The sequence below is a fragment of the Sparus aurata genome, chromosome 6 (genome assembly GCF_900880675.1).
Source record: "Sparus aurata chromosome 6, fSpaAur1.1, whole genome shotgun sequence".
NCBI classification, from domain to species: domain Eukaryota; kingdom Metazoa; phylum Chordata; class Actinopteri; order Spariformes; family Sparidae; genus Sparus; species Sparus aurata.
Window position 1 is genome coordinate 27,606,260 of NC_044192.1, and position 22,848 is coordinate 27,629,107.

A 22,848-nucleotide genomic window follows, 5' to 3' on the forward strand; every position below is an offset into this window, starting at 1 on the left:
GTGTATTTTGTTATGGGGCAGCTTCTTTATGCTGTTTATGTAATTACTGATTACTCTGACAAAGTACTGTATTGTATTTTTATTCTTATTGAGCCCAAGATATGTGTGATTACTCACAGTTAAGGCTGAATACATTAAAAGTGATTTGAATTTAAATTTGAGAAATTTCCAATAGGGTTACATGTAAAACGTGTGTGTGTGTGCGTGTGTGTGCGCGCGCGTGGGGGGTGATTTCAGTAAACTGGTAAACAAACAGGAAGGTGACTTCTAGCCTAGCTAATAGATATGACAGCAGGTGCTCCCCATTTAAGATGAGCTCCGGATATTGTCACCTAGCAAAAAACTCTAATTAATCCCTCTGAGGTCAAACAGAGTGCCACAATACACCGACAACAGGTGGGACGGTAGAAAAAGGCACACAAACATCCGGAACAAAATAAAGGTAGAGTACAGCGCCATGATAAATAAATAGTACATCAATATGACTGTACTAACATAATTATGTTACTTAGTATAATGGTATGACGTGCACGTTTGAGCTTCACTCTGCACTGTTACAATGAGCTGATCACATTCATGATGAGCGAAGGTTTATTTACGACTTTAACATTTGGACGTTTAGTATGAGTCCAATGTGAAACTTAATGTGCGTTAATGTGATAAGGAAACTCAAAGATTGAGAAACATTGAGAAACTAAAGTGAATTTTATTCGAGCACACAGGAATGGAAACTAAAGGCGGCAACTGGCAAAGAAAAAGGAAAGACAAGGAAACGAAACCTAACCTCAGTGCAGTATCCGCGGTGTCTACCCGGCTGCTGCCACACCAGCATCTGCTGCTGAGGACTCCGGACGCTGAACTCACCTCAAGTCCACACAACTCATCTGACAGCAGACAAGAAGTGAGCAGCATGAACACTCTGAACCAGCAGTATGAGGAGAGGGTTCGTCCCTGCATCGACCTCATCGACTCTCTCCGCTCTCTGGGTGTAGAGAGGGACTTGGCGCAGGCACTGCCTGCCATCGCCGTGATCGGAGACCAAAGCTCGGGGAAGAGCTCTGTGCTGGAGGCGCTGTCAGGGGTGGCTCTGCCGAGAGGGAGCGGTGAGTTCCAGTCACTGACAGTCTTTTATTACAGCTGCAGGCTATTACAACACCAGGATTGGCGGATATGGATATGTATTGCAGATATCTGTAATTCAATAATCTCCAGTCATAAAGAACATTTCTGCTAGGACTAGTGACATCACGTTTGCCGTTATGGGCATCTTTTATAGGATATCAAAGTTGTTTTAAATTCGGATTTATAATCTTTTCAAACAGGGATCGATATTTGAGTAACAGGTTTGACAAAACACACATGCATGTTGATTATGTGGAAAAAGATACATAAATAAAAGGTAAGATGGCCCGAGATGGCAGGGCACATTTTTCTGAGTGGTAAATGAACTTCATCCAAAAAAGGGCTTAAAGACTTTTAAAACAGTACTCTAAAAAATCAAACATTGAGAATGGGAAATGGCACATTTTCATATAATGACCCTTTTAATTGTAGAGTTACCTATATTTTAATTTTGATTGTGTTGCATGTTTTCAGTTCCTCCCTCTGTGATTTTCCCTCCTCCCAGTGTTTTTCAGCTCCTTTCCCTCACCTATCCTTTTCCCGCCTCACTCCAACTGTACCTCGTTCGTCCCTGTGTGTGTGTGTGTGTGTGTGTGTTTAGCCCTACTCGCACAGGACTAGAATTACCTGGGGACCTCATGTGATTTAGAATTTACCCCACCACGTCTGTGTTTCGTGCAGCGCATTCACGCAGGATACGCGAAGTCTGCGTTTTAACTCGAATTTCCTGACATTATCCCCCGGATGTAATGTCAAGACTCTGCTTAACCCATGTAAATCACAGAAGGCTCTTTCACACTGCCGTTTGCATGCGGGGATCCTGCGCCAATTCTCTGCACTGTCCTCTGTATGAAAGTTTCAGATGCGGAGAGGGGGGAAATTTTGCTCCGGCGCTGATCCGCCTCTGGAGGTAGTATCAGGGCCGCATTATTGGTGAGCCGTCCCAGTGTGAACGGATAACCTGGAGGCGCGGAGCGAGGGCGTGTCGGTCTGACTAGTCTGATAACTGCACAGGTCCTTCACTCAACTAAATAGAGAGAAATGTCCAACAAAGCAATGTTACAGAACCGAACAAAAGTAACGTAGTAACTGTCTTTGGCAACTTATATGAGGAAAACAAATACTGCAGCTGTACATGGAGAAGCGTCTGTCCTCCCGCCTGTCCTACTGACTCTTCCTAACATTTCTGCTCAAAAAACAGCGTCTGTCACCGGTAAAAAAAACTTTAACTCACCAAGTGTTTGTGACGAAAATAAATCACTGCGACCGTCAGCCCCCTGGACCGAGACTTCAGGGAACTTCCCCCAGAAAACAGCCTCCTGTGTTTTCCCACCAGTGTCATTACCAGTGTCTCCGAGTGTGCTTCTGGTTTTTGTTCCTTGTGATTTTTGTTGATTTGAACTTTGCTTTTGTTTGCACTTTGAAGCACTTTTTGTTGATACTTTGTCTTTTTGATTCAGTTCTGGTTTGCCTGGACTCTTGGTTTTTGTGTGTCATTCATCTTGTCTTCTTAATCCTGCCTCCAGTGTGTTGACTGCATTTGGGTCCTCACCTTGTTTGCCAAACCGTAACAGAACAAACTAAAGGGGAGCTTTATTAAATGCAAAGTTGAATGACACACAAAAACCAAGTGTCCAAAAGTGAGTCAAAAAGACAAAAGACAAAGTAGCAACAAAAGGGGCTTCGACAAAGTGCAAAAAAAGGCAAAGTTCAAATCGACGAATAACACAAGGAACAAAAACCAGGAACTGAAAAGCAACAAGTGGCACAATTTCAAAATAAAACAGGAAACACACATGACAAAAACCAGGATCATGACAGTCAGAAGCTACAAAAATTGGGAGGTGGGACTGGCAGTGTTGCCAGGTTGGGCTGTTTTTGGGTTGTACTCTGACTTAGTAGTACACATTTTTGCCTTTGTCAAATTGATGGCATTAATGAAGTTCAAAATAGTTTGAATTTGTGGCATTGTATATATCAGTTTTCAACTGTGACTGTTTATGTCATGCTTGGGTTTAAAGGGGAAAGCTAAGGAGATAGGAGGTGGACTCACAGGATAAGAGGGAGGGATTGAGGGAGAACAAAGGGCAAGCTTTTATTTAAACAAAAGCTGATTGCAACAAAAAACCAAGGAGCATGAAAGTCCAAAGACCAAGAAACAAAGTAACAAAGAAACAGCAAGACAAATTAGCAAAATAAAACAGTTCAACAAAGTGCAAAGAAAAAAAGGCAAAGTACAAATTAAACATGGGAAAACCAGAACGGACAATTCAAAAAACACATACCACTGGGGAACTAGAGATAAAAGGAACTCTGGGAGGACATCACACCGACAGAAGCAACGAACGGACAAAGGCAAGAGGAAAAGCAGAGACTAAGTACACAGACACTAACGATGAGATGAGGGACAGGTGAGGAGAGAGAGGAGGGAGGAGGCCAGGTGAGGTAACGAGGGGGGGGGAGCACAGAGGAGAAGACACTGACAGACAGAGGGAGACAAACACCCACAGAGGGAACACAGGAAACTTTAGCCGTTTTTAGACAGAGCACCAAGCCGCCAATTTGCCCGTCCTTTTGGCGGCTCGGTCCGCGGTTTTAAACAGAGGGCGGCAAATTGGGGGTCTGTTTTGTTCCGCCGATTTTTCGTCTCGGAGGGTACACTTATTGCCGCCCCGCCTGCTATCTAAAAACGAGACGGCAATGTGCCGGCCTCTGCGTGAGGTGGGCGGAGGTGTCGATGACCTGCACTGTAGTGCGACTCTCAGCCGGGGAGTTTTAAAACCAGGAAACAGCTGATCACAGCAGTCAGTCCATCATTTCATCCGCGGACATTAAGATGAACAACTGGACAGCCGCTGAGATCCAGGAGATGCTAGCGTCTCCTCGGTCTCTGTAGCTGTTTGGTTGTGTTAGCTTGTTGTTGTGTCGGCAAGCGAAGGACGGTCGCTACTTTCAAATTAAAAGCCCCCCGCTAAGAACCCAGTTCTAAACCCCAATGGGGTGCAATGTAAAGCTCTTATTTTGAAGACAAATGTGTTGTCACGGTTCACAGCCCAACTTCAAGCTTCACGTCACGTCACATGTTTACGCCTACCTCAGAGGCGGCTTTTGGAAAAGCAGGAATATTACGCCTTGGTTTTAGAAAGACAGGCCGGCACATTGCCGCCCTTACCTTGGAGCAAATGTGCCGCCTTTTCTATCTAAAAAGGGCTACTGAAAGGACACGAGAGGGCATGGAAATCAAATACAAGACACCACAAGACACAGAACTCATTGTACCTCCACCCTGGGCAGAGTTGTGCCTTAGGCCTGTTTTTTTTTTGTTTTTTTTTTATCTGTCATTGTTCTGAAACCACTGTAATGAGATAACTTGTTTTAATTTCCATGGGTTCTCAACAACCCAAAGTGTATCTAGTTACTATTATTCGAAACAAATACACAGCGAAATAATCAAATGTAAAAGGTGGCTCATTAAGCCATAACATCTGCCACAATAATTAAAACAGAGAGTAAGTGTTCAGTTAAGGGTTAAGTATTCTTGAAAAGAATCAATCTCTCAAACAAGAAAAGGCAGCTGTCAACAACCCCTCCTGACTTCTGAACGTTGCTGGGTAAGAGCTGTATACAGTAGAACTCCATTTACAGAACGGTTCTACTGAATAACAAGTAGATAGCAATACAATAACTTCATGCAAAACTCCTGTTGACAGGGCAGAAGAGATATGACTGCAGAGAGGAAGTGGAATTTGATCTGTGTCTTAGACTAACATTCAGCCAGGCTAGCGGCTCTTTAAGGCCGTGCCAAGGTGCTTTGAGCTAATGACTGAATGCCAACATGCTCAAATGTGTCACCTACATATAGAGCCACACCACAGAAATCTTTCTTTTTACCCTCAGGTCATGGAATTTCTCTAGCATGTTTTTTAAAGCATTTATTATATTATGCCCTGAACATATTTTGTCTGACATATTGATCCCATTTTTATAAAGATGTTGTCTGAGGTGGCCTACTGCTTTTTATTATTTCATCAAACACACTGGATTACTTAAGATTGTATTCCTCTCTCCCTTATTCACGTTTTTCTGATGCAGGCATTGTTACAAGATGTCCTCTAGAACTGAAGATGAAGAGAAAGAAGGAGGGAGAGGAGTGGTATGGAAAGATAAGCTACCAGGACCACGAGGAAGAGCTGGACGACCCCGCAGAAGTGGAGAAAAAGATTCGAGAAGGTGCAGCAAATGGCAATCTTGAACATCTCCATCAAAAGTCAAGTACTGATGGAGCAAGCCACTGAATTTTTGAAGGTTTCTGTGTTCATCACACACCACACTCTCTCTCTCTCTCCAGCTCAGGATGAAATGGCCGGGGTCGGGATGGGGATCAGTGATGACCTCATCAGTCTGGAGATCGCCTCTCCTGATGTTCCGGACCTGACGCTCATTGACCTGCCCGGCATCGCCAGGGTGGCTGTAAAGGGACAACCAGAGAACATCGGAGATCAGGTGCGATTGTTCAGAGTCCATGAGACTGTCAACAGTTTACATACGGACACTTTGTTTGGTAGATGAAGGTTCTCAGTCATCCAGGTAAATCTAGGTGCTGTATCGTAGGCAACTAGACTTGTTCAGTGTCTTGAAGATGTTTCACCTCTCATCCAAGTGGCTTCTTCAGTTCTAACTAACCCGAGAGGAGCTGGCAGGCTTCTAAGCCCTGTGTGGGAGTGTTCTTACAGAGTTGTTAAGGACACGTGTGAGCTCTGAGTTTAGAGTCATCAGGGCCACTTGTGGGTCGTTGATCCAACTGGCCCTCATGTGGGTTGCTAAGGCTAGGTGAGCACAGGCGTGAATGGTTTTTAAGTTGTCTGAGGAGAGTACTCAATACAGCATTGTAGGTGGACAAGTAATGTCTTAGGCCACCTCCTCTGTTTAAAGACGGTAGTTCCAGTTGCCTACGATACGGCACCTAGACTTTCTTTGGTAAGAAGTTGATCCAAGGCTACATGTGAACAGTGAGGTCAAACCGGGGTCCTGTGTTTCACACTCATTGCGTTGCTTTTCCATCCTCATGGGGCCGTTAGTAAGGCTATAGACTTTTAGTCTGATGTACAACATGAATTTATCCTTTCAGATAAAGAGGCTGATCCAGAAGTTCATCACAAGACAAGAAACTATCAGCTTGGTGGTTGTTCCAAGCAACGTGGACATAGCAACCACGGAGGCTCTGAAGATGGCACAGGAAGTGGATCCTGATGGAGAGAGGACTTTGGGTAAACTTTGGTGTTTTAGAAAAGGGACACTTGGCCACGTTACTTTTAGATAGTTCACTATTTCTCTCTCTCACAGGTATCTTGACCAAGCCTGATCTGGTGGACAAAGGCACAGAGGAGACGGTGGTTGACATCGTCCACAATGAGGTCATCCACCTGAAGAAGGGCTACATGATCGTCAAGTGCCGGGGTCAGAAGGAGATCACAGAGAAGGTGTCTCTCACTGAGGCAACGGAAAGAGAGAAAGCCTTCTTCGAAGGTCATGTGCATTTCCAGTAAGTTCAATTCCTTCTGGGTAATTTTAACAAATATTTTCATGATGATACCTCAAGTCGGTTATTTGCATTTTTCGTTGTAATATTGCATCTAGTCAATGGATTTATATTCTTGCTGTAGCACTCTGTACAATGACGGCCATGCCACTGTTCCTAAACTGGCTGAGAAACTCACACTTGAGCTGGTGCATCACATTGAGGTAAATTCTTACTTTGTTACATTTACAGTTTACTATGTGTTATTTTGTTGACTTTAGTTGTTAAGTTTTGCCTTGTGTGATTTACAGAAATCTCTGCCCCGACTGGAAGAGCAGATTGAGGAGAAACTAGCACAAACTCGTGCAGAGCTCGAGAGATACGGCAATGGACCTCCATCTGATGCAGCTGAGAGAGTCGTCTTCTTCATTGACGTGAGCACCCTTAATCTTCATATAATTTGCCTGGCTACAAAGACAAAAGCTCACCAGCTATATGAATTTGTCTTTGAATGTTTTTAAATAAACATAAAGCACCTGCTGTCACATGTGTGCCACAGAAAGTGACAGCTTTCACTCAGGATGCCATCAGTCTGACCACAGGAGAAGAACTCAAGTGTGGAGACAGACTTAACATCTTTTCTACACTCAGAAGGGAGTTCAGGAAGTGGATTGTCCATCTGGACCGCTCGGGAGAAAACTGTAAGTGTATCATTTGATCTGGTCTACAGCTGTCCATCAGCAGGACGCTGACATATATGTTTGTTCATTTCAGTTAACGAAAAGATTGAGAAAGAGGTGGAGGAGTATGAAGAGAGGTATCGTGGAAGAGAACTGCCAGGCTTCATCAACTACAAGACCTTTGAGTTTATGGTCAAGGAGCAGATAAAACAGCTGGAAGAGCCAGCTGTCAAGAGACTCAAAGACATAGCAGGTATATGATCGGATGTGTGCCAGACTTCATGTGTTTTTCTATGTTGCAAACACTTTTATTTCATACTTTATTATCATACAACCACCAATGGCGGACTCAGTAGACTTCAAGTTGCTGTAACTTGTGTGTTTGTTTTCTTTCAGATGCTGTGAGGAAGGTGTTCATACAGCTGGCCCAGAGCAGCTTTGCTGGACTTCCTAACCTTGTGAAAACAGCCAAGGTAGCCATCATCCCAGAGTTTGATAGTGACAGATAGTCACTCTTGGTATTTTGGCTCTAAAAATTGAATTTTCATATTCTTTTACCCTAGGCAAAGATCGAAGCCATAAAGCAAGAAAAGGAATGTACTGCTGAATCTATGCTGAGAACCCAGTTCAAGATGGAGCTGCTTGTGTACTCTCAGGACAGGACCTACAGCAGCAGCTTGAGTGACTGCAAGAAAGAGGAGGACGAGGAGGAGGAGGAGAGGAAAGACAAACGCAATGGCCCCGTACATCTTAAAAAGGCACCATTGTCAATTAGTCAGTGGACTATTGGGAACCGCATGGATAATCATGCAACACTGAAGGAGTTGATGCTGCACCTGAAATCGTATTACAAAGTAAGTTTTAATTTAGAGGGATGATTCATGAACATTAACAGAGAGAGAGGTTTGGACAGAGGTTTACACATTTGAAATGATTGTATGTCTGTCAAACTTTTCTCTCCTTTTCCACATTCAGATTGCAAGCCAGCGTCTGGCTGATCAGATACCGCTGGTGATCCGCTACCAGATGTTGCAGGAGTCTGCTGTACAGCTGCAGAGGGAGATGCTGCAGGTGCTTCAGGACAAGGAGAATTCAGAGCTGCTGCTGAAGGAGGATTTTGATATCGGCAGCAAGAGGGCTGCTTTGCAAAGTCGCCTCAAACGCCTCACGCGGGCCCGTGCGTACCTGGCTGAGTTCTAGACGGGGTCAAGGCCTTTACAGAATGAGATTACTGTACCGCTTTCAATTGTCAAATAGCACAGAGCAGCAGTGGTTGTAGGATTATTATACTATTATTTGTACTACATCCTGTAAAATGGAGGGATTTGCTTTCAGTGTAACAGTTAGGTCAGAGGAGGCATATGGGGAGTTGTTTAAATGTACTGTAATATGCACTCCTATTATTGTAAAACAAACAAAAAAAAAATATAGTATATTTTAATGTCTGCTATTTCACACAACGAAAAATCATCCATAAGACGGGAATTTAGGAACATACTGTGCAAGTCTCATACCATGTTGAGATATCAATAGTTCACTCCCAGTGAATATTAATATTTTTAAACAGTTTTAGTTTTTAGGTTTAAAATGTGCACTAGGCAGTTTTGTGGAAGAAACTTTAATCAGAAAAGAAAGATCTTCATTGTCTGATTTTTTTAATGCCCAAAAAACAAAACAAAGTACAGAATATTTTTTATGACTGAATAAACAAACTGACCTTAAAGGACAATAAAATATTATACTTTAAAGGTGGCGGGGTCCGCCAACTATAAAGCTTCAAACAGTGTTCTGGGACCTTAATTTCCTCTGAGAACAGCTTGTTTATTCAGTTATGGAAATAAAAAGATATTTCTGGCTTTGCATTCTTACCCCATCAATATTATATAATATATAAGTATGAACATTCTGAGACTTCTTCACCAAACTACATTGTGCACATTTAGTGGTGCTGAAAGTATAGTAACAGACTTAAAAATGATCTGTATGCATATTTTTCATATTTGTTCAAATCAATCTGTTTAAATAAAAAAAATATTTAGCTTGAATTGATCGTCTCATTCTTCTCTTCCAGCTCGCTTTTACAGTTAACTCAAAGATTGTATTTTTCCCCCGCTTGTTACATAAACAAAAGGCTACTTTAAAGAAAATGACACAACATAAACTGATGTTTGACTGCAGCACAATTATCAAAATGACAGTTGGTACAATCCTGTTCTCTCAGCACTGTACTGCAGCTCCCTCGTGTGGGTGTACACAGGAAGTTGCTGTTTAAACTACACAAAGGATAACTACGCGCATAAACACAATCTTTCTTTTTCCTTGCTATTAACAAGCAGTTATGATCTTCCACCCTCAGCAATGAAGGCGCTGCATCAGTGATTTAAGTACAAAGTTGATTCAGTTCTGACCTCCAGACCAGTGATCCATCAGTGATGAATATGTAGATGTTTTTTCTTACACTAATGCGTATTAAGTTCAAGTTCAAGTTACTTTATTAGTACCCAGAGGTAGATTTTGTTTGCAGTAGAGTTCTCATACACATAAATGGGAAAAAAACATTGAGGTACATATCACACATCATCCAATTTAGGACAGTGGAAATTAAAAAATGGCAAATTAAAAAGTTGAGTGAGTGAGTTGAGTAAGTTTTTACTTTTCAAAAAGAGGTTCCCAAAGCAGGCTGCTAGTGCAAATAATAAAACTGATTCAACAAAAGCATGGTAAAAGAGGGTCATGATGGATTTGTCAGTGGGGAAGCAACTCAATTTCCTCAAACAGAACAGGCACTGATGCCCTTTTTTACTCACAGCTTCACAGTTAGTTTTAAATGTGAGTTTTGAGTCTATAATCGTGCCCAGGTATTTATATGATTGCACACATTGAACAGTAACCTTTGATTGATGTGATTTCTTGTGTCTGGATTTTTTTTTCTAAAATCAATGAGTATGTCCTTTGTCTTGCCTACATTTAGTTGAAGGTGGGATGCCTCACATCATTCAACAAAGTCATTGATGACTGGACCATGATCGGTTTCACTGTCTTCCTCGAGCAGGCTAAGAGTTACTGAGTCATCTGCGTATTTAATGATGGTCCTGTTGTCCCACCTGCTCTGACACATATTTGTGTACAGGATGTAAAGAAGAGGTGAGAGCATGCATCCTTGCGGGGAGCCGATCGATGAGCAGACTTTGTCAGAGAGACTGCCATTCACTTTCACTCTTTGTGTCCTGTTTGTTAAAAAGTTTAGGATCCAGCCTACCAGGTTATTTCTCAGGTCAAACTGTTCTAGCAGCCTTGTGGTTAAAATATTAGGTTAGATTGTTTTAAAAGAAGAGGAAAAGTCAAGAAATAAAAGTCTGGCATGGGAGCCACTGTTATCCAAATGCTTAAAAAGCCAATTAAATAAAGTGACTGCGGCATCCTCCACCTCCCTACAGGGTCTATAAGCAAACTGCAGAGGGTCAAGCGAAGGCTCAGTTTTCCTTAATATCTCAGACCTCACCAATTTTTCAAAATGCTTTCTTTACATTATGAAATTATTATGCGAGTGCCACTGGTCAAAAATCATTACGTGTTTTGAGGGTGTTGGCAGGGCCGGCCCAAGGCATAAGCGAACTAAGCAGCTGCTTAGGGCCCCGTGACCACTAGAGGGCCCCCAAGAGCGGTTAACTTAAAAAAAAAAAAGAAGTAATTAATTTTATTTTTTTTTCCATGTGTGAGCAATGATGATTCATATATTATCAAATGTACATACTTGTACAAAAAACAAACAAACAAAAAAACACCACCAAAGAGTGTAGTTTCCTCTGCTCCAAATGTCAGAGCTCCGCTAGTGACGTTTGCAGTGCAGCCAACCATGCAGTGCGCACTGAGCATCCAGGAGCTTGGAGCAGGTGAAAGATGTCGCAACAACAATGTTGTGACATTTGCTAGCAATATGGTTTTGCATTAATTAATTAATTTAGTTAACTAACTAGTTTGAGGTATGTTGTTTGCAATTGTTTGCTGCAGAGCACAGTAAATTATGTGAGTAAATAAACATATTCCTTTTACATCATCTCCCTAATGCTCATACGTTATATGAAACTTCCCCAGGAGCACTGTTAAAATATTTTGGAGGAGGCACTGACACAGCCCAGGGGCAATCCACCTCCTTAGGAGCAGCCAAGGCTGATGAATGAGGTGATCAAAAACTGTCACCATATATATTTGATTTTTAGTTAAATTATCTCATTAAGATATACTAATATAAGATATGTTTTTCATCTCAGTTCCATCTCTATCCTCTGATCCCACTGTCCTCTCTGCAACCTCAGCTGTACCTGGTAAGTTAACAACCAAACTGCCTTTAATTGCTCAGTGCACTGCAGAACATACTGAGATGAATATTTTTTTTATACAAGATATAATCGTATGACAAGGGACATGATTTTAGACAAATCCATATTATTTCAAAACTTCTCAAACAATTTTCAGTTGTTCCACAGTTTGTTTTCTTATTACAAGCTATAGCTGTACTTTTTTTATTTAGAAAATAAGCTGCATCATTTTCAAGTGTAATATGACTAACATTGCTAGCTTGTTTTTCATCTTAGGTCCATCTCTATCCTCTGTGCCCACTGTCCCTTTTGTGTCTTCTGCAACCTCAGCTGTACCTGGTAAGTTAACAACAAAACAGCCTTTATAATTGCTCAGTGTACTGCAGATTATTCTGAGATGAATTATTTTGTCCAAAAATATTATTTTAATTTTCATATAGGTCCTTCATCTTTGGTCATCGAGATTGATTTGTCGTCATCAGCATCCAGTTTGGAGCAGGGATCAGCAGCTCCGCCAGTTGACCCAGCTGAGTGTCCCTCTTTCCTGTCAGACTCAGAAAGGACTGAACAGGTATTAAGAGGGCCACTGCCTATAGAGGACACATTCATATTCCCCAAAAGACACGATGGCCGAAGCCCCACCCCCCATTTTACCAAAGATTTTGCACATTTTTACATAGTTTTCAGACCCAATTCATCTTAATATTTTATTATAAACCATTTGTGTTACCTTGTACCTAGTATTTGTCTGATTTTAAACATTTATTTTATTTAATACTGTCTGTTTTCACACACTTGGTGTTACGGTTTATTTTAAAAAATTATAATAAAGCAGATTGTGTTTGCAGTAAATGATTAGTTTATTTTGTTACCTTTAATTGGCCTAGATGACATTCGGTATCCCACTTAGTACTATATCACTTTGAATATTAAGTGTTAATCAACCCCAGGCTGCTCTTGTAGCTGAATTTGCTACCATTTCAGATTAAAAACCATAGATGGGTAAAACATGTCGGGCTGCTCTTTAGGTTTTATGTATTGACTACTACTGTGTCGCCAGTAGGGAGAGTTGCTGACTTTGCCAAATATTAATTGAAAGATTTTTCTGTAAATTTGCAAATCTGGTGTCTGCTTCCATGGTATTTATCACTGTGGATTACAATCTAACTACAACAAAAAGTTCTCACATTTAGTTTTACAAGTGTATTCGTAATGATAATAATGACAATAATCAATATTATTGGCAGTAATAGAGGGCCCCAAAATCAAATTATGCTTAGGGCCCCATGGAGGCTTGGGCCGGCCCTGGGTGTTGGATTTGGGAACAGGGACAACCACAGCATCCTTCCAGACTTCAGGTACTTGTTGTGCCTCTACAGATTTGTTTAAAATATAATGGAAAGGAGAGACAGTTATTAGAAAGATGTTGGCTCCTCCACATTTTCTAAACGCCACAGATGAGATGGATAGACATTAAGATAACTCACCGAGTCCCGTTTTGAGTCCGATCTGGTGGTGTTCGTCCCATCTCCAGAAAAAGTAAAGACAAGGAAACGAAACCTAACCTCAGTGAAGTATCCGCGGTGTCTACCCGGCTGCTGCCACACCAGCACCTGCTGCTGAGGACTCCGGACGCTGAACTCACCTCAAGTCCACACAACTCATCTGACAGCAGACAAGAAGTGAGCAGCATGAACACTCTGAACCAGCAGTATGAGGAGAGGGTTCGTCCCTGCATCGACCTCATCGACTCTCTCCGCTCTCTGGGTGTAGAGAGGGACTTGGCGCTGCCTGCCATCGCCGTGATCGGAGACCAAAGCTCGGGGAAGAGCTCTGTGCTGGAGGCGCTGTCAGGGGTGGCTCTGCCGAGAGGGAGCGGTGAGTTCCAGTCACTGACAGTCTTTTATTACAGCTGCAGGCTAGTTAAACACCAGGATTCATGACTTAAATGCTAGAAGTCAAATCTATCTACTAGAACACTAAGCCGTAAGACCACCAGTAGCCTATCATTTAATATTTAAAGGTGCATTCTTTAATTTTTGGCCAAAAAAGTTCCTTCGTGTAGTTGTCCAGCGCTTTACGCGGACATGAAGCAACATATATGTTTGTTTAGATTTGGGTTCTGTCAGAAATAAAAAAAAAAAGGAAGATTCTTCATTCTGGCCAGCCAACGGAGAATCTTCCTTTTTTTTGGCTCAGCTTTGGTCTCCTCCAGACCAGAGGCCAAGAAAAAGATTTTACCTCCTACATACTCAGCACTCTTCACCAGTTTCATTTTGACCATTTGCCTTTTGGTGCAGAGATCTGATTTTTAATGGGGTTGTGAGAACAACTTAACTCCTATCAACTAGGAAATGGAAACTCAAAAACCTGCTTGGCTGGATTTACAGCTGTTGCTTTGGCGTAACAAGAATGTCACAAGGCTTATAAAAAGAAATTGAGCCGTACCGTCACACTCACGCAGGATAGGGGGAAAACAAAAGATAAGCTTTACTTAACAAAACTGAATACAAAAACCCCTCAAAAACCAGAAAACCCCAGTTGGGTTAAGGACCAAACAAAGTATCAAATAAAACAGCATCAACAAAGTGCAACAAAAAAAAAGTACAAAACAGAGGAAAAAAAAAAACCAAAAGTCAAAATTATAAACATACCACACGGGTGACACAAGGAGGAACTGGAGGGTATATCACAGAGGACATCACAAAACTAACTGACGAAGACATGAGGGAGGACAAAGAATATGCAGGCACACTAATGACAAGACGAGGAACAGGTGAGGTGAGAGGGGAGGGAAGAGGACAGGTGAGGTAATTAAGGAAAACACAAAGGAAAAAGTACAAAGGGAAAAAACACAGAGGAGACACTGAAAAGAGACACAAAAAGGGCACAGAGTCAAAATAAAACAGAAAATATAACAAAAGACACTGAGAAGGGCCTTAGAAGGGCTTTATTGCAGGATAAGATAACCAGATTTCTGTAATAAAAACCGAACACAACCACGCCATTTCCAGTTTGGAGGTCAATATATCCCGGAAATATTCATATGTTAATAACAATAAGAAGAAAACAGGCCTCTTGTGTCACGTTAATGTGTATTTCTTGTTGTTTGTTTCCTGTTTTGTTTTTGGTATACTCACATCTCCTTCTGTTGACACTGTGTGTTTTCCAACATACTTTACCGGGTGCAGTCGACAATAACTTGGGGCAGCAATGTTTAAATCAACGTACCATTCAGCTATTTACAAAAACAAAGAATCAACTTGTCACGACATGCACAATCAGGTCAGCATTTCAAGGTGTGTAGCTGTGTGACGGTTTCTTAAGATATTATATTCATATGCTGATAATCAGATCAGAACCAGAAAGAAAAGGTGATATATGATATTATCCAGATGTTCTTAAATCAACATGGTTGATCCGTAAGAAAATTGACATAGTAATAGTTTACTGCCTAACAAGTTGTGCTGTCTTGCATAATATTACTCTACTAAAGCAGGCAGCAAAACTGTATGTGACAGCAATTGCACAGTCAACAACACAGAGCTGTTGCATGAACACACAAGCTGATGAAGAGGTAGAGACAGCCCTGGATGCTATGATGCTACTGATGTGATCCACAACAGTTCCTAGTTGCTGTATTTTATAGTGCCTTGTTTTTGTTGTTATTATAGGACTCTCATCACCTCAGATAAAGTAGTGTTTTTCACCTGGTTACCACATTTAGCTAGCCCAATACGTTCTTATTGTGTTCTTTAATTTAGGAAAAGTCTCTAAGATGCAGTTTTAGTAGTAGTTGGGGGGCCTTAAGCACATAAATAGGTAATTTCGCGCAAATTCATCTAAAAGCGCCAAATTTGGCACAGATGTAGCCCAGGTCATACTGAAATAATTGAGCTAGGGCGCCGGAGCCAGCAACCCTTGGGGCCAAGATGGCGGCCAAATCCAACATGGCCGCTGCCTGAAAAGGGTTCCGACTATAACTTTTGAACCACATGAGCTACAAATAAAAACCTGATGTCTTTTTCAGCTTAATTAATCATGGGAAACATATAGGAATATTAATATTTATGACCCGGTGCATCTGGACCCCTTAATCCTCCATTTCCAATATGTCCGCTGTCCAATAAAGCAGTTTTGACTGTAGTAAGGGCCTTACACCCCATTGTTTGCGCCAATTTATCTATAAGCACCAAATTTGGCACGGATGCTGCTGAGGGCATACTGAAATCATTTAGCCAGGGCGCCCGAGCCAATGGTCCCTGAGACCAAGATGGCGGCCAAATCCAATATGGCCACCGCCTGAAAGGGATTCGGCCATAGCTTTTGAGCCAGATGAGATACAAATACAAACTTGATGTCTATTTTACCTTTTTTGACTATAGGAAACCCACTGGAATACTTACATTTATGATTAGGTTTATCAGGACCCCCCCAAATTCCCTAAATTCAATATGGCAACTGTCCGAAAAAGGGTTTTGGCTACACATTTTTAACTAAATGCGCTACAAATGAGGATGTAGTGTCTATTTTATGTTTATTGACCACAGGTCCTCGCAAAGGGCGTCAGTTGGTGTTTTGGAGGATCTATTAAAAATGAGAATAGCCTTCAAAGTTGTGGTAAAAAAAAGGTTTTTCAACCACAGTCTTGAAAAGAATACAGGTTCCAGACTTACACTAGCATAAATACTGGACTGGAAATATGGACTTTCTGTGGTCAATATTGGAATTGGAGGATTAAGGGGGTCCGGATGCACCAGGTCATAAATATTAACATTCCTATGTGTTTCCCATGATCAATTAAGCTGAAAAAGATATCAAGTTTGTATTTGTAGCTCATGTGGTTCAAAAGTTATAGTCGGAACCCTTTTCGGGCAGCGGCCATATTGGATTTGGCTGCCATCTTGGCCCCGAGGGTCACTTGCTCCGGCGCCCTAGCTCAATCATTTCAGACATGACCTGAGCTACATCTGTGCCAAATTTGGCGCTTTTAGATGAATTTGCGCGAAAAATGTGCTTGAGGCCCCCAACTATAGTCCATCTTCAGAACACTGTAGCAGACCCACCTCATTAACATCTGCCATCACATAAATTCCTAAATCTTTCTGAATTCTTCCTAATGTCTTTCCATGACCTCAGGATGTTTCCCTTCCATATTGATCTCACCTTCAAAAGGAGGTTATATGAGTTGTCCCACTGATTATCATAATTTCATTAAGCACACTGAATTTCACCAGTGTCCTCCCTTTCATCATACATTCTTTTGTAATGCAGGCATTGTTACAAGATGTCCTCTGGAACTGAAGATGAAGAGAAAGAAGGAGGGAGAGGAGTGGTATGGAAAGATAAGCTACCAGGACCACGAGGAAGAGCTGGACGACCCCGCAGAAGTGGAGAAAAAGATTCGAGAAGGTGCAGCAAATAGCAATCTTGAACATCTCCATCAAAAGTCAAGTACTGATGGAGCAAGCTACTGAATTTTTGAAGGTTTCTGTGTTCAGCACTTTATCTTTTGTAAACATCACACACCACGCTCTCTCTCTCCAGCTCAAGATGAAATGGCCGGGGTCGGGGTGGGGATCAGTGATGACCTCATCAGTCTGGAGATCGCCTCTCCTGATGTTCCGGACCTGACGCTCATTGACCTGCCCGGCATCGCCAGGGTGGCTGTAAAGGGACAACCAGAGAACATCGGAGATCAGGTGTGATTGTTCAGAGTCCACGAGACTGTCTACAGTTTACATAGGGACACTTTGTTTGGTAGATGATGAAGGTTCTCAGTCATCGAGGTCATGGTAAATCTAGGTGCTGTATCGTAGGCAAGTGGACTTGTTCAGTGTCTTGAATATGTTTCACCTCTCATCCAAGAGGTTTCTTCAGTTCTAACTAACTGGAGAGGAGCTGGCAGGCTTCTTAGCCCTGTGTGGGAGTGTTCTTACAGAGTCGTTAGGGACATGTTGAGCTCTGAGTTTAGAGTCATCAGGGCTACTTGTGGGTCATTGATCCAACTGGCCTTCATGGGGATTGCTAAGGCTAAGTCCAGTTGCCTACGATGCAGCACTTAGACTTTCTTTGGTAGGAAGTTGATCCAAGGCTGCGTGTGAACAGTGAGGTCAAACCTGGGTCCTGTGTTTCTCACTCATTGCATTGCTTTTCCATCCTCATGGGGCCGTTAGTAAGGCTATAGACTTTAAGTCTGATGTCCAACATGAATTTATCCTTTCAGATAAAGAGGCTGATCCAGAAGTTCATCACAAGACAAGAAACTATCAGCTTGGTGGTTGTTCCAAGCAACGTGGACATAGCAACCACGGAGGCTCTGAAGATGGCACAGGAAGTGGATCCTGATGGAGAGAGGACTTTGGGTAAACAAAGTTGTTTTAGAAAAGCGACACTTTGCCTTTTTGTTACTTTTAGATAGTTCACTATTTGTCTCTTTCTCAGGTATCTTGACCAAGCCTGATCTGGTGGACAAAGGCACAGAAGAGACGGTGGTTGACATCGTCCACAATGAGGTCATCCACCTGAAGAAGGGCTACATGATCGTCAAGTGCCGGGGTCAGAAGGAGATCACAGAGAAGGTGTCTCTCACTGAGGCAACAGAAAGAGAGAACGCCTTCTTCAAAGATCATGTTTATTTCCAGTAAGTTCATTCCTTTTGGGTAATTTTAACAAATATTTTTATGTGATTCATAAAAGCTGTGATTTACATTATATACTCAGTGACTTTATATTCTTGCTGTAGCACTCTGTACAATGACGGCCATGCCACTGTTCCTAAACTGGCTGAGAAACTCACACTTGAGCTTGTGCATCACATTGAGGTAAATTCTTACTTTGTTACTTTAACAGTTTGCTATACGTATGTTGTTTAGTTTGAGGTGATACAGTTTTGCCTTGTGTGATTTACAGAAATCTCTGCCTCGACTGGAAGGGCAGATTGAGGAGAAACTAGCACAGACTCGTGCAGAGCTCGAGAGATATGGCAATGGACCCCCATCTGATGCAGCTGCGAGAGTTGTCTTCCTTATTGATGTGAGAACACTCACTCTATGTAACATTAGCCGGCTTCGAGGCTACATGGTTCCATTTATTCATCACTAAACAATGCTATGGTTGCAAAAGGTCCTTTTTAGCTACACCACAGGACTAGAAACCCAAAACAGTTGAATGAATTGAGGAGTTTTACAGCCTTAGTAATGAAGCTGCTGTGTAGTCTGGTGGTACGGCAAGGTGAACAGACTGTGGCTGACGTCAGAATTTTCTTGAAGTTTCCTTTGGGATCTGCGACATCTCACTTCACAGAGTTTAGTTGAATTTCAGCTCGCTTGACCGTTCAGGGGAGATGAAGAAAAGTCAGACACCGATGACTTAGTTTGAAGTAGTTTATAAAACATGTTCATTGAGGAACAAATTAATAGCGCAACTGTATGCACAGACGATGCCATGTTAATCCTGTCGAGTCTCCACAATATTATATTATGTTATTACCCTTACATGGTTATCTGTATAACAACAAAGGACGGAAAAGTTACTGCAGCTTCTCGCCTTTGGCCTAGTGAGGAATAGAGAGAAAATGGGTAGAAGACAGTAAGTCTGCTACCATAGAAATATTGAACAAGATAAAAACACAGGTTTTGGGCAGATAATATGTGCGACATCTTATTAGTCTGTGTTGCACCACATCCACTCTATTTTCCTGCCTTGGCAGAAGAACACCTCCTTTAACTGAAACTCTCTCCAAAAAGCAGCCTAGGCTTTATTTGTGATTTAATATGAGTCAAACCTTTGCATAAAAGCATAATTACGGCAAAAAGAGGCACTTTTAAGATTTACCGTAGTTTCGTTTTTGGGCAATCTAATTTTTAATGGAGTGCTGGGGCACTCTTACGCTAGCATCAAAATCGCTATTTTTAAAACACTAAGAACCTCAAGGCTTGAGGAGCGGTCCACCATTACTCTCCTGCCTGTTAGGTCGCACTCAGGGATCGACACTTTCTGTCTGCCATGACGGCGGCGCGCCGAAGATACAGCTGCTAACGTGAGTTGTTCAAAAACCTTCTTTTTAGTAAACTCTGTGTACACAAACAATGTTCTCAATGCTCGTGTTCATGTGTAGAGACCCTGGTGATACTATGAGCAAAGTCTCATGTTGTGTCAAGCATTCTGTTTTAAAAATAGCGATTTTGATGCTAGCGTAAGAGTGCCCCAGAACTCCACTGAAAATTAGCTTGCCCGAAAACGAAACTATAGTAAATCTTAAAAGTGTCTCTTTCATCGTAATTATGCTTTTACACAAACGTTTGACTCATATTCAATCACAAATAAAGCCTAGGTTGCTTTCTTGCGAGAGTTACACTTTAAGTCTGATCCTAGCTCTCTTTCCTCTCTTCCAGGGCGATTGCATCAATTTTGGTAATGTTTTGTCTCACTGTTCTGGCTGGCCACATGAAAGTCCCCTCACTGTTTGATGGACTCAATCCCAAAACCTGTGCTTCCCTTTTCAATGTTGATGAGTTCATCTCTACAGTAGGCAAGGAGTGCTTAATTAGATGGAGGGTTATAGACCAAAAAGCAGCAAAAAATACCAAAAATGGAGCAATCTTTAAAGAACCTACAGGCCATCATATCTACATGCCCTGCCCTCGTCATAGCGACAACAACAAATGTGCACCAACAAGATTAATTTGTCATTAAATGATGTTAAGTAAATATAAAACCCTTATAAACATCTGTTTCTGCTGTTAATGTGTACTGCAGAAAGTGACAGCTTTCACTCAGGATGCCATCAGTCTGACCACAGGAGAAGAACTCAAGTGTGGAGACACACTTAACATCTTTTCTACACTCCGAAGCGACTTTGGGAAGTGGATTGCCCATCTGGACCGCTCGGGAGAAAAATGTAAGTGTATCATTTGATCTGGTCTACAGCTGTCCATCAGCAGGACGCTGACATATATGTTTGTTCATTTCAGTTAATGAGAGGATTGAGAAAGAGGTGGAGGAGTATGAAGAGAGGTATCGTGGAAGAGAACTGCCAGGCTTCATCAACTACAAGACCTTTGAGTTTATGGTCAAGGAGCAGATCAAACAGCTGGAAGAGCCAGCTGTCAAGAGACTCAAAGACATAGCAGGTATATGATCGGATGTGTGCCAGACTTCATGTGTTTTTCTCTGTTGCAAACACTTTCTTTTATTATCATACAACCACCAATTGCGGACTCAGTAGACTTCAAGTTGCTGTAACCTCTCTATATTTGTTTTCTTTCAGATGCTGTGAGGAAGGTGTTCATACAGCTGGCCCAGAGCAGCTTTGCTGGGCTTCCTAACCTTGTGAAAACAGCCAAGGTAGCCATCATCCAAGAGTTTGATAGTGACAGATAGTCACTCTTGGTATTTTGGCTCTAAAAAAGGAATTTTCATATTTTTTTACCGTAGGCAAAGATTGAAGCCATAAAGCAAGAAAAGGAGTCTACTGCTGAATCTATGCTGAGAACCCAGTTCAAGATGGAGCTGCTTGTGTACTCTCAGGACAGGACCTACAGCAGCAGCTTGAGTGACTGCAAGAGAGAGGAGGACGAGGAGGAGGAGGAGGAGAAGAAAGAGATAGGGAATGGTATTTTCTTCAACATGGATAATCATGCAACACTGAAGGAGTTGATGCTGCACCTGAAATCGTATTACAAAGTAAGTTTTGGTTAGAGGGATGATTCATGAACATTAACAGAGACAGAGAGGTTTGGACAGAGGTTTACACATTTGAAATGATTGTATGTCTGTCAAACTTTTTCCTCATTCAGATTGCGAGCCAGCGTCTGGCTGATCAGATACCGCTGGTGATCCGCTACCAGATGTTGCAGGAGTCTGCTGTCCAGCTGCAGAGGGAGATGCTGCAGGTGCTTCAGGACAAGGAGAATTCAGAGCTGCTGCTGAAGGAGGATTTTGATATCGGCACCCAGAGGGCTGCTTTGCAAAGTCGCCTCAAACGCCTCACGCGGGCCCGTGCGTACCTGGCTGAGTTCTAGACAGGGTCAGGGCCTGACAGAATGAGATTACTGTACCGCTTTCAATTGTCAAATAGCACAGAGCAGCAGTAGTTGTTGGATTATTATACTATTATTTGTACTACATCCTGTAAAATGGAGGGATTTGCTTCCAGTGTAACAGTTAGGTCAGAGGAGGCATATGGGGAGTTGTTTAAATGTACTGTAATATGCACTATTATTGTAAAACAAACAAAAGAAAATAGTATATTTTCATGTCTGCTATTCCCCAAAATGAAAAATCATTAATAGAAGGAGAATATAGAAACATACTGTGTAAGTCTCATACCAAGTTGATGAGATATCAATAGTTCACTCCCAGTGAATATTATCATATTTGAACACTTCAAAGGGTTTTTAGGTTTTTAAATGTGCATTAGGCAGTTTTGTGGAAGAAACTTTAATCAGAAAAGAAAGATCTTCATTGACTGATTTTTTAATGCCCAAAAAATAAAACAAAAACAGAACAGACAGAATATTTTTTATGACTGAATAAACAAACTGACCTTAAAGGACAACAAAATGTCATACTTTATAGTTGGCAGACGTCGCCACCTTTAAAGCTTCAGACAGTGTTCTGGGGACTGTATTTTCCTCTGAGAACAGCTTGTTTATTCAGTTATGGAAAAAAAAAGAAAAAAAGAAAAGATATTTCTGGCTTTGCATTCTTACGTCATCAATATTATAATATATAAGTATGAACATTCTGGGACTTAATTTCTTCACCAGAACTACACTGTGCACCTTTAATGGTGCTTAAAGTATAGTTACAGACTTAAAAATGATCTGTATGCATATTTTTCATATTTGTTCAAATCGATCTGTTTAAATAAAAAAATATATTTAGCTTGAATTGATCGTCTCATTCTTCTCTTCCAGCTCGCTTTTACAGTTAACTCAAAGATTGTATTTTTCCTCTGCTTGTTACATGTGTGTTACATTAACAAAAGGCTACTTTAAAGAAAATGACACAACATAAACTGATGTATGACTGCAGCACAATGATCAAAATGACATTTGGTACAATCCTGTTCTCTCAGCACTGTACTGCAGCTCCCTCGTGTGGGTGTACACAGGAAGTTGCTGTTTAAACTACACAAAGGATAACCAGGCGCATAAACACAATCTTTCTTCTGCCGCGCATCAACAGGCAGTTATGATCTTCC

The 22,848-nt window shown here is 41.6% G+C and overlaps 2 protein-coding genes and 1 long non-coding RNA gene across 4 annotated transcripts; all 3 read left to right on the forward strand.

Annotated features, from left to right (window-relative positions):
* Nucleotides 1–386: 386 nt before the first annotated feature.
* On the forward strand, nt 387–9,365 carry LOC115583117 (interferon-induced GTP-binding protein Mx). The gene is made up of 13 exons (XM_030419576.1): nt 387–442; nt 723–1,103; nt 5,215–5,352; nt 5,471–5,625; nt 6,251–6,389; nt 6,466–6,664; nt 6,786–6,864; nt 6,952–7,074; nt 7,200–7,341; nt 7,415–7,573; nt 7,717–7,793; nt 7,884–8,174; nt 8,296–9,365. The coding sequence occupies exons 2-13, from the start codon at nt 725–727 to the stop codon at nt 8,518–8,520; spliced, it is 2,106 nt and encodes a 701-aa protein (XP_030275436.1). The 5' UTR covers nt 387–442; nt 723–724; the 3' UTR covers nt 8,521–9,365.
* A 2,259-nt stretch (nt 9,366–11,624) lies between these two features.
* On the forward strand, nt 11,625–12,254 carry LOC115583122 (uncharacterized). 2 transcript variants are annotated; one of them, XR_003984304.1, is made up of 2 exons: nt 11,625–11,645; nt 12,080–12,254. It is a non-coding gene; the product is annotated as an uncharacterized LOC115583122 (long non-coding RNA). The 2 variants fall into 2 exon arrangements; XR_003984303.1 differs by lacking the exon at nt 11,625–11,645 and adding an exon at nt 11,915–11,978.
* A 973-nt stretch (nt 12,255–13,227) lies between these two features.
* On the forward strand, nt 13,228–22,535 carry LOC115583119 (interferon-induced GTP-binding protein Mx). Its single transcript, XM_030419579.1, has 12 exons — nt 13,228–13,517; nt 16,914–17,051; nt 17,187–17,341; nt 17,866–18,004; nt 18,084–18,282; nt 18,385–18,463; nt 18,552–18,674; nt 20,400–20,541; nt 20,615–20,773; nt 20,911–20,987; nt 21,078–21,326; nt 21,440–22,535. Exons 1-12 carry the CDS (start codon nt 13,331–13,333, stop codon nt 21,662–21,664), a joined length of 1,872 nt encoding a protein of 623 aa, XP_030275439.1. The 5' UTR covers nt 13,228–13,330; the 3' UTR covers nt 21,665–22,535.
* Nucleotides 22,536–22,848: the final 313 nt, after the last annotated feature.

Excerpts from the sequence above, each read along its gene's own strand:
- LOC115583117 (XM_030419576.1), top strand. The coding sequence starts at position 725 with ATGGAAACTAAAGGCGGCAACTGGCAAAGAAAAAGGAAAGACAAGGAA. Across the intron at positions 6,665-6,785 it reads GAAGGTCATGTGCATTTCCA|CACTCTGTACAATGACGGCC; the intron begins GTAAGTTCAATT and ends TTCTTGCTGTAG. Across the intron at positions 8,175-8,295 it reads ACCTGAAATCGTATTACAAA|ATTGCAAGCCAGCGTCTGGC; the intron begins GTAAGTTTTAAT and ends TTCCACATTCAG.
- LOC115583119 (XM_030419579.1), top strand. The coding sequence starts at position 13,331 with ATGAACACTCTGAACCAGCAGTATGAGGAGAGGGTTCGTCCCTGCATC. Across the intron at positions 13,518-16,913 it reads GGCTCTGCCGAGAGGGAGCG|GCATTGTTACAAGATGTCCT; the intron begins GTGAGTTCCAGT and ends TTTGTAATGCAG. Across the intron at positions 20,542-20,614 it reads GGACCGCTCGGGAGAAAAAT|TTAATGAGAGGATTGAGAAA; the intron begins GTAAGTGTATCA and ends TGTTCATTTCAG.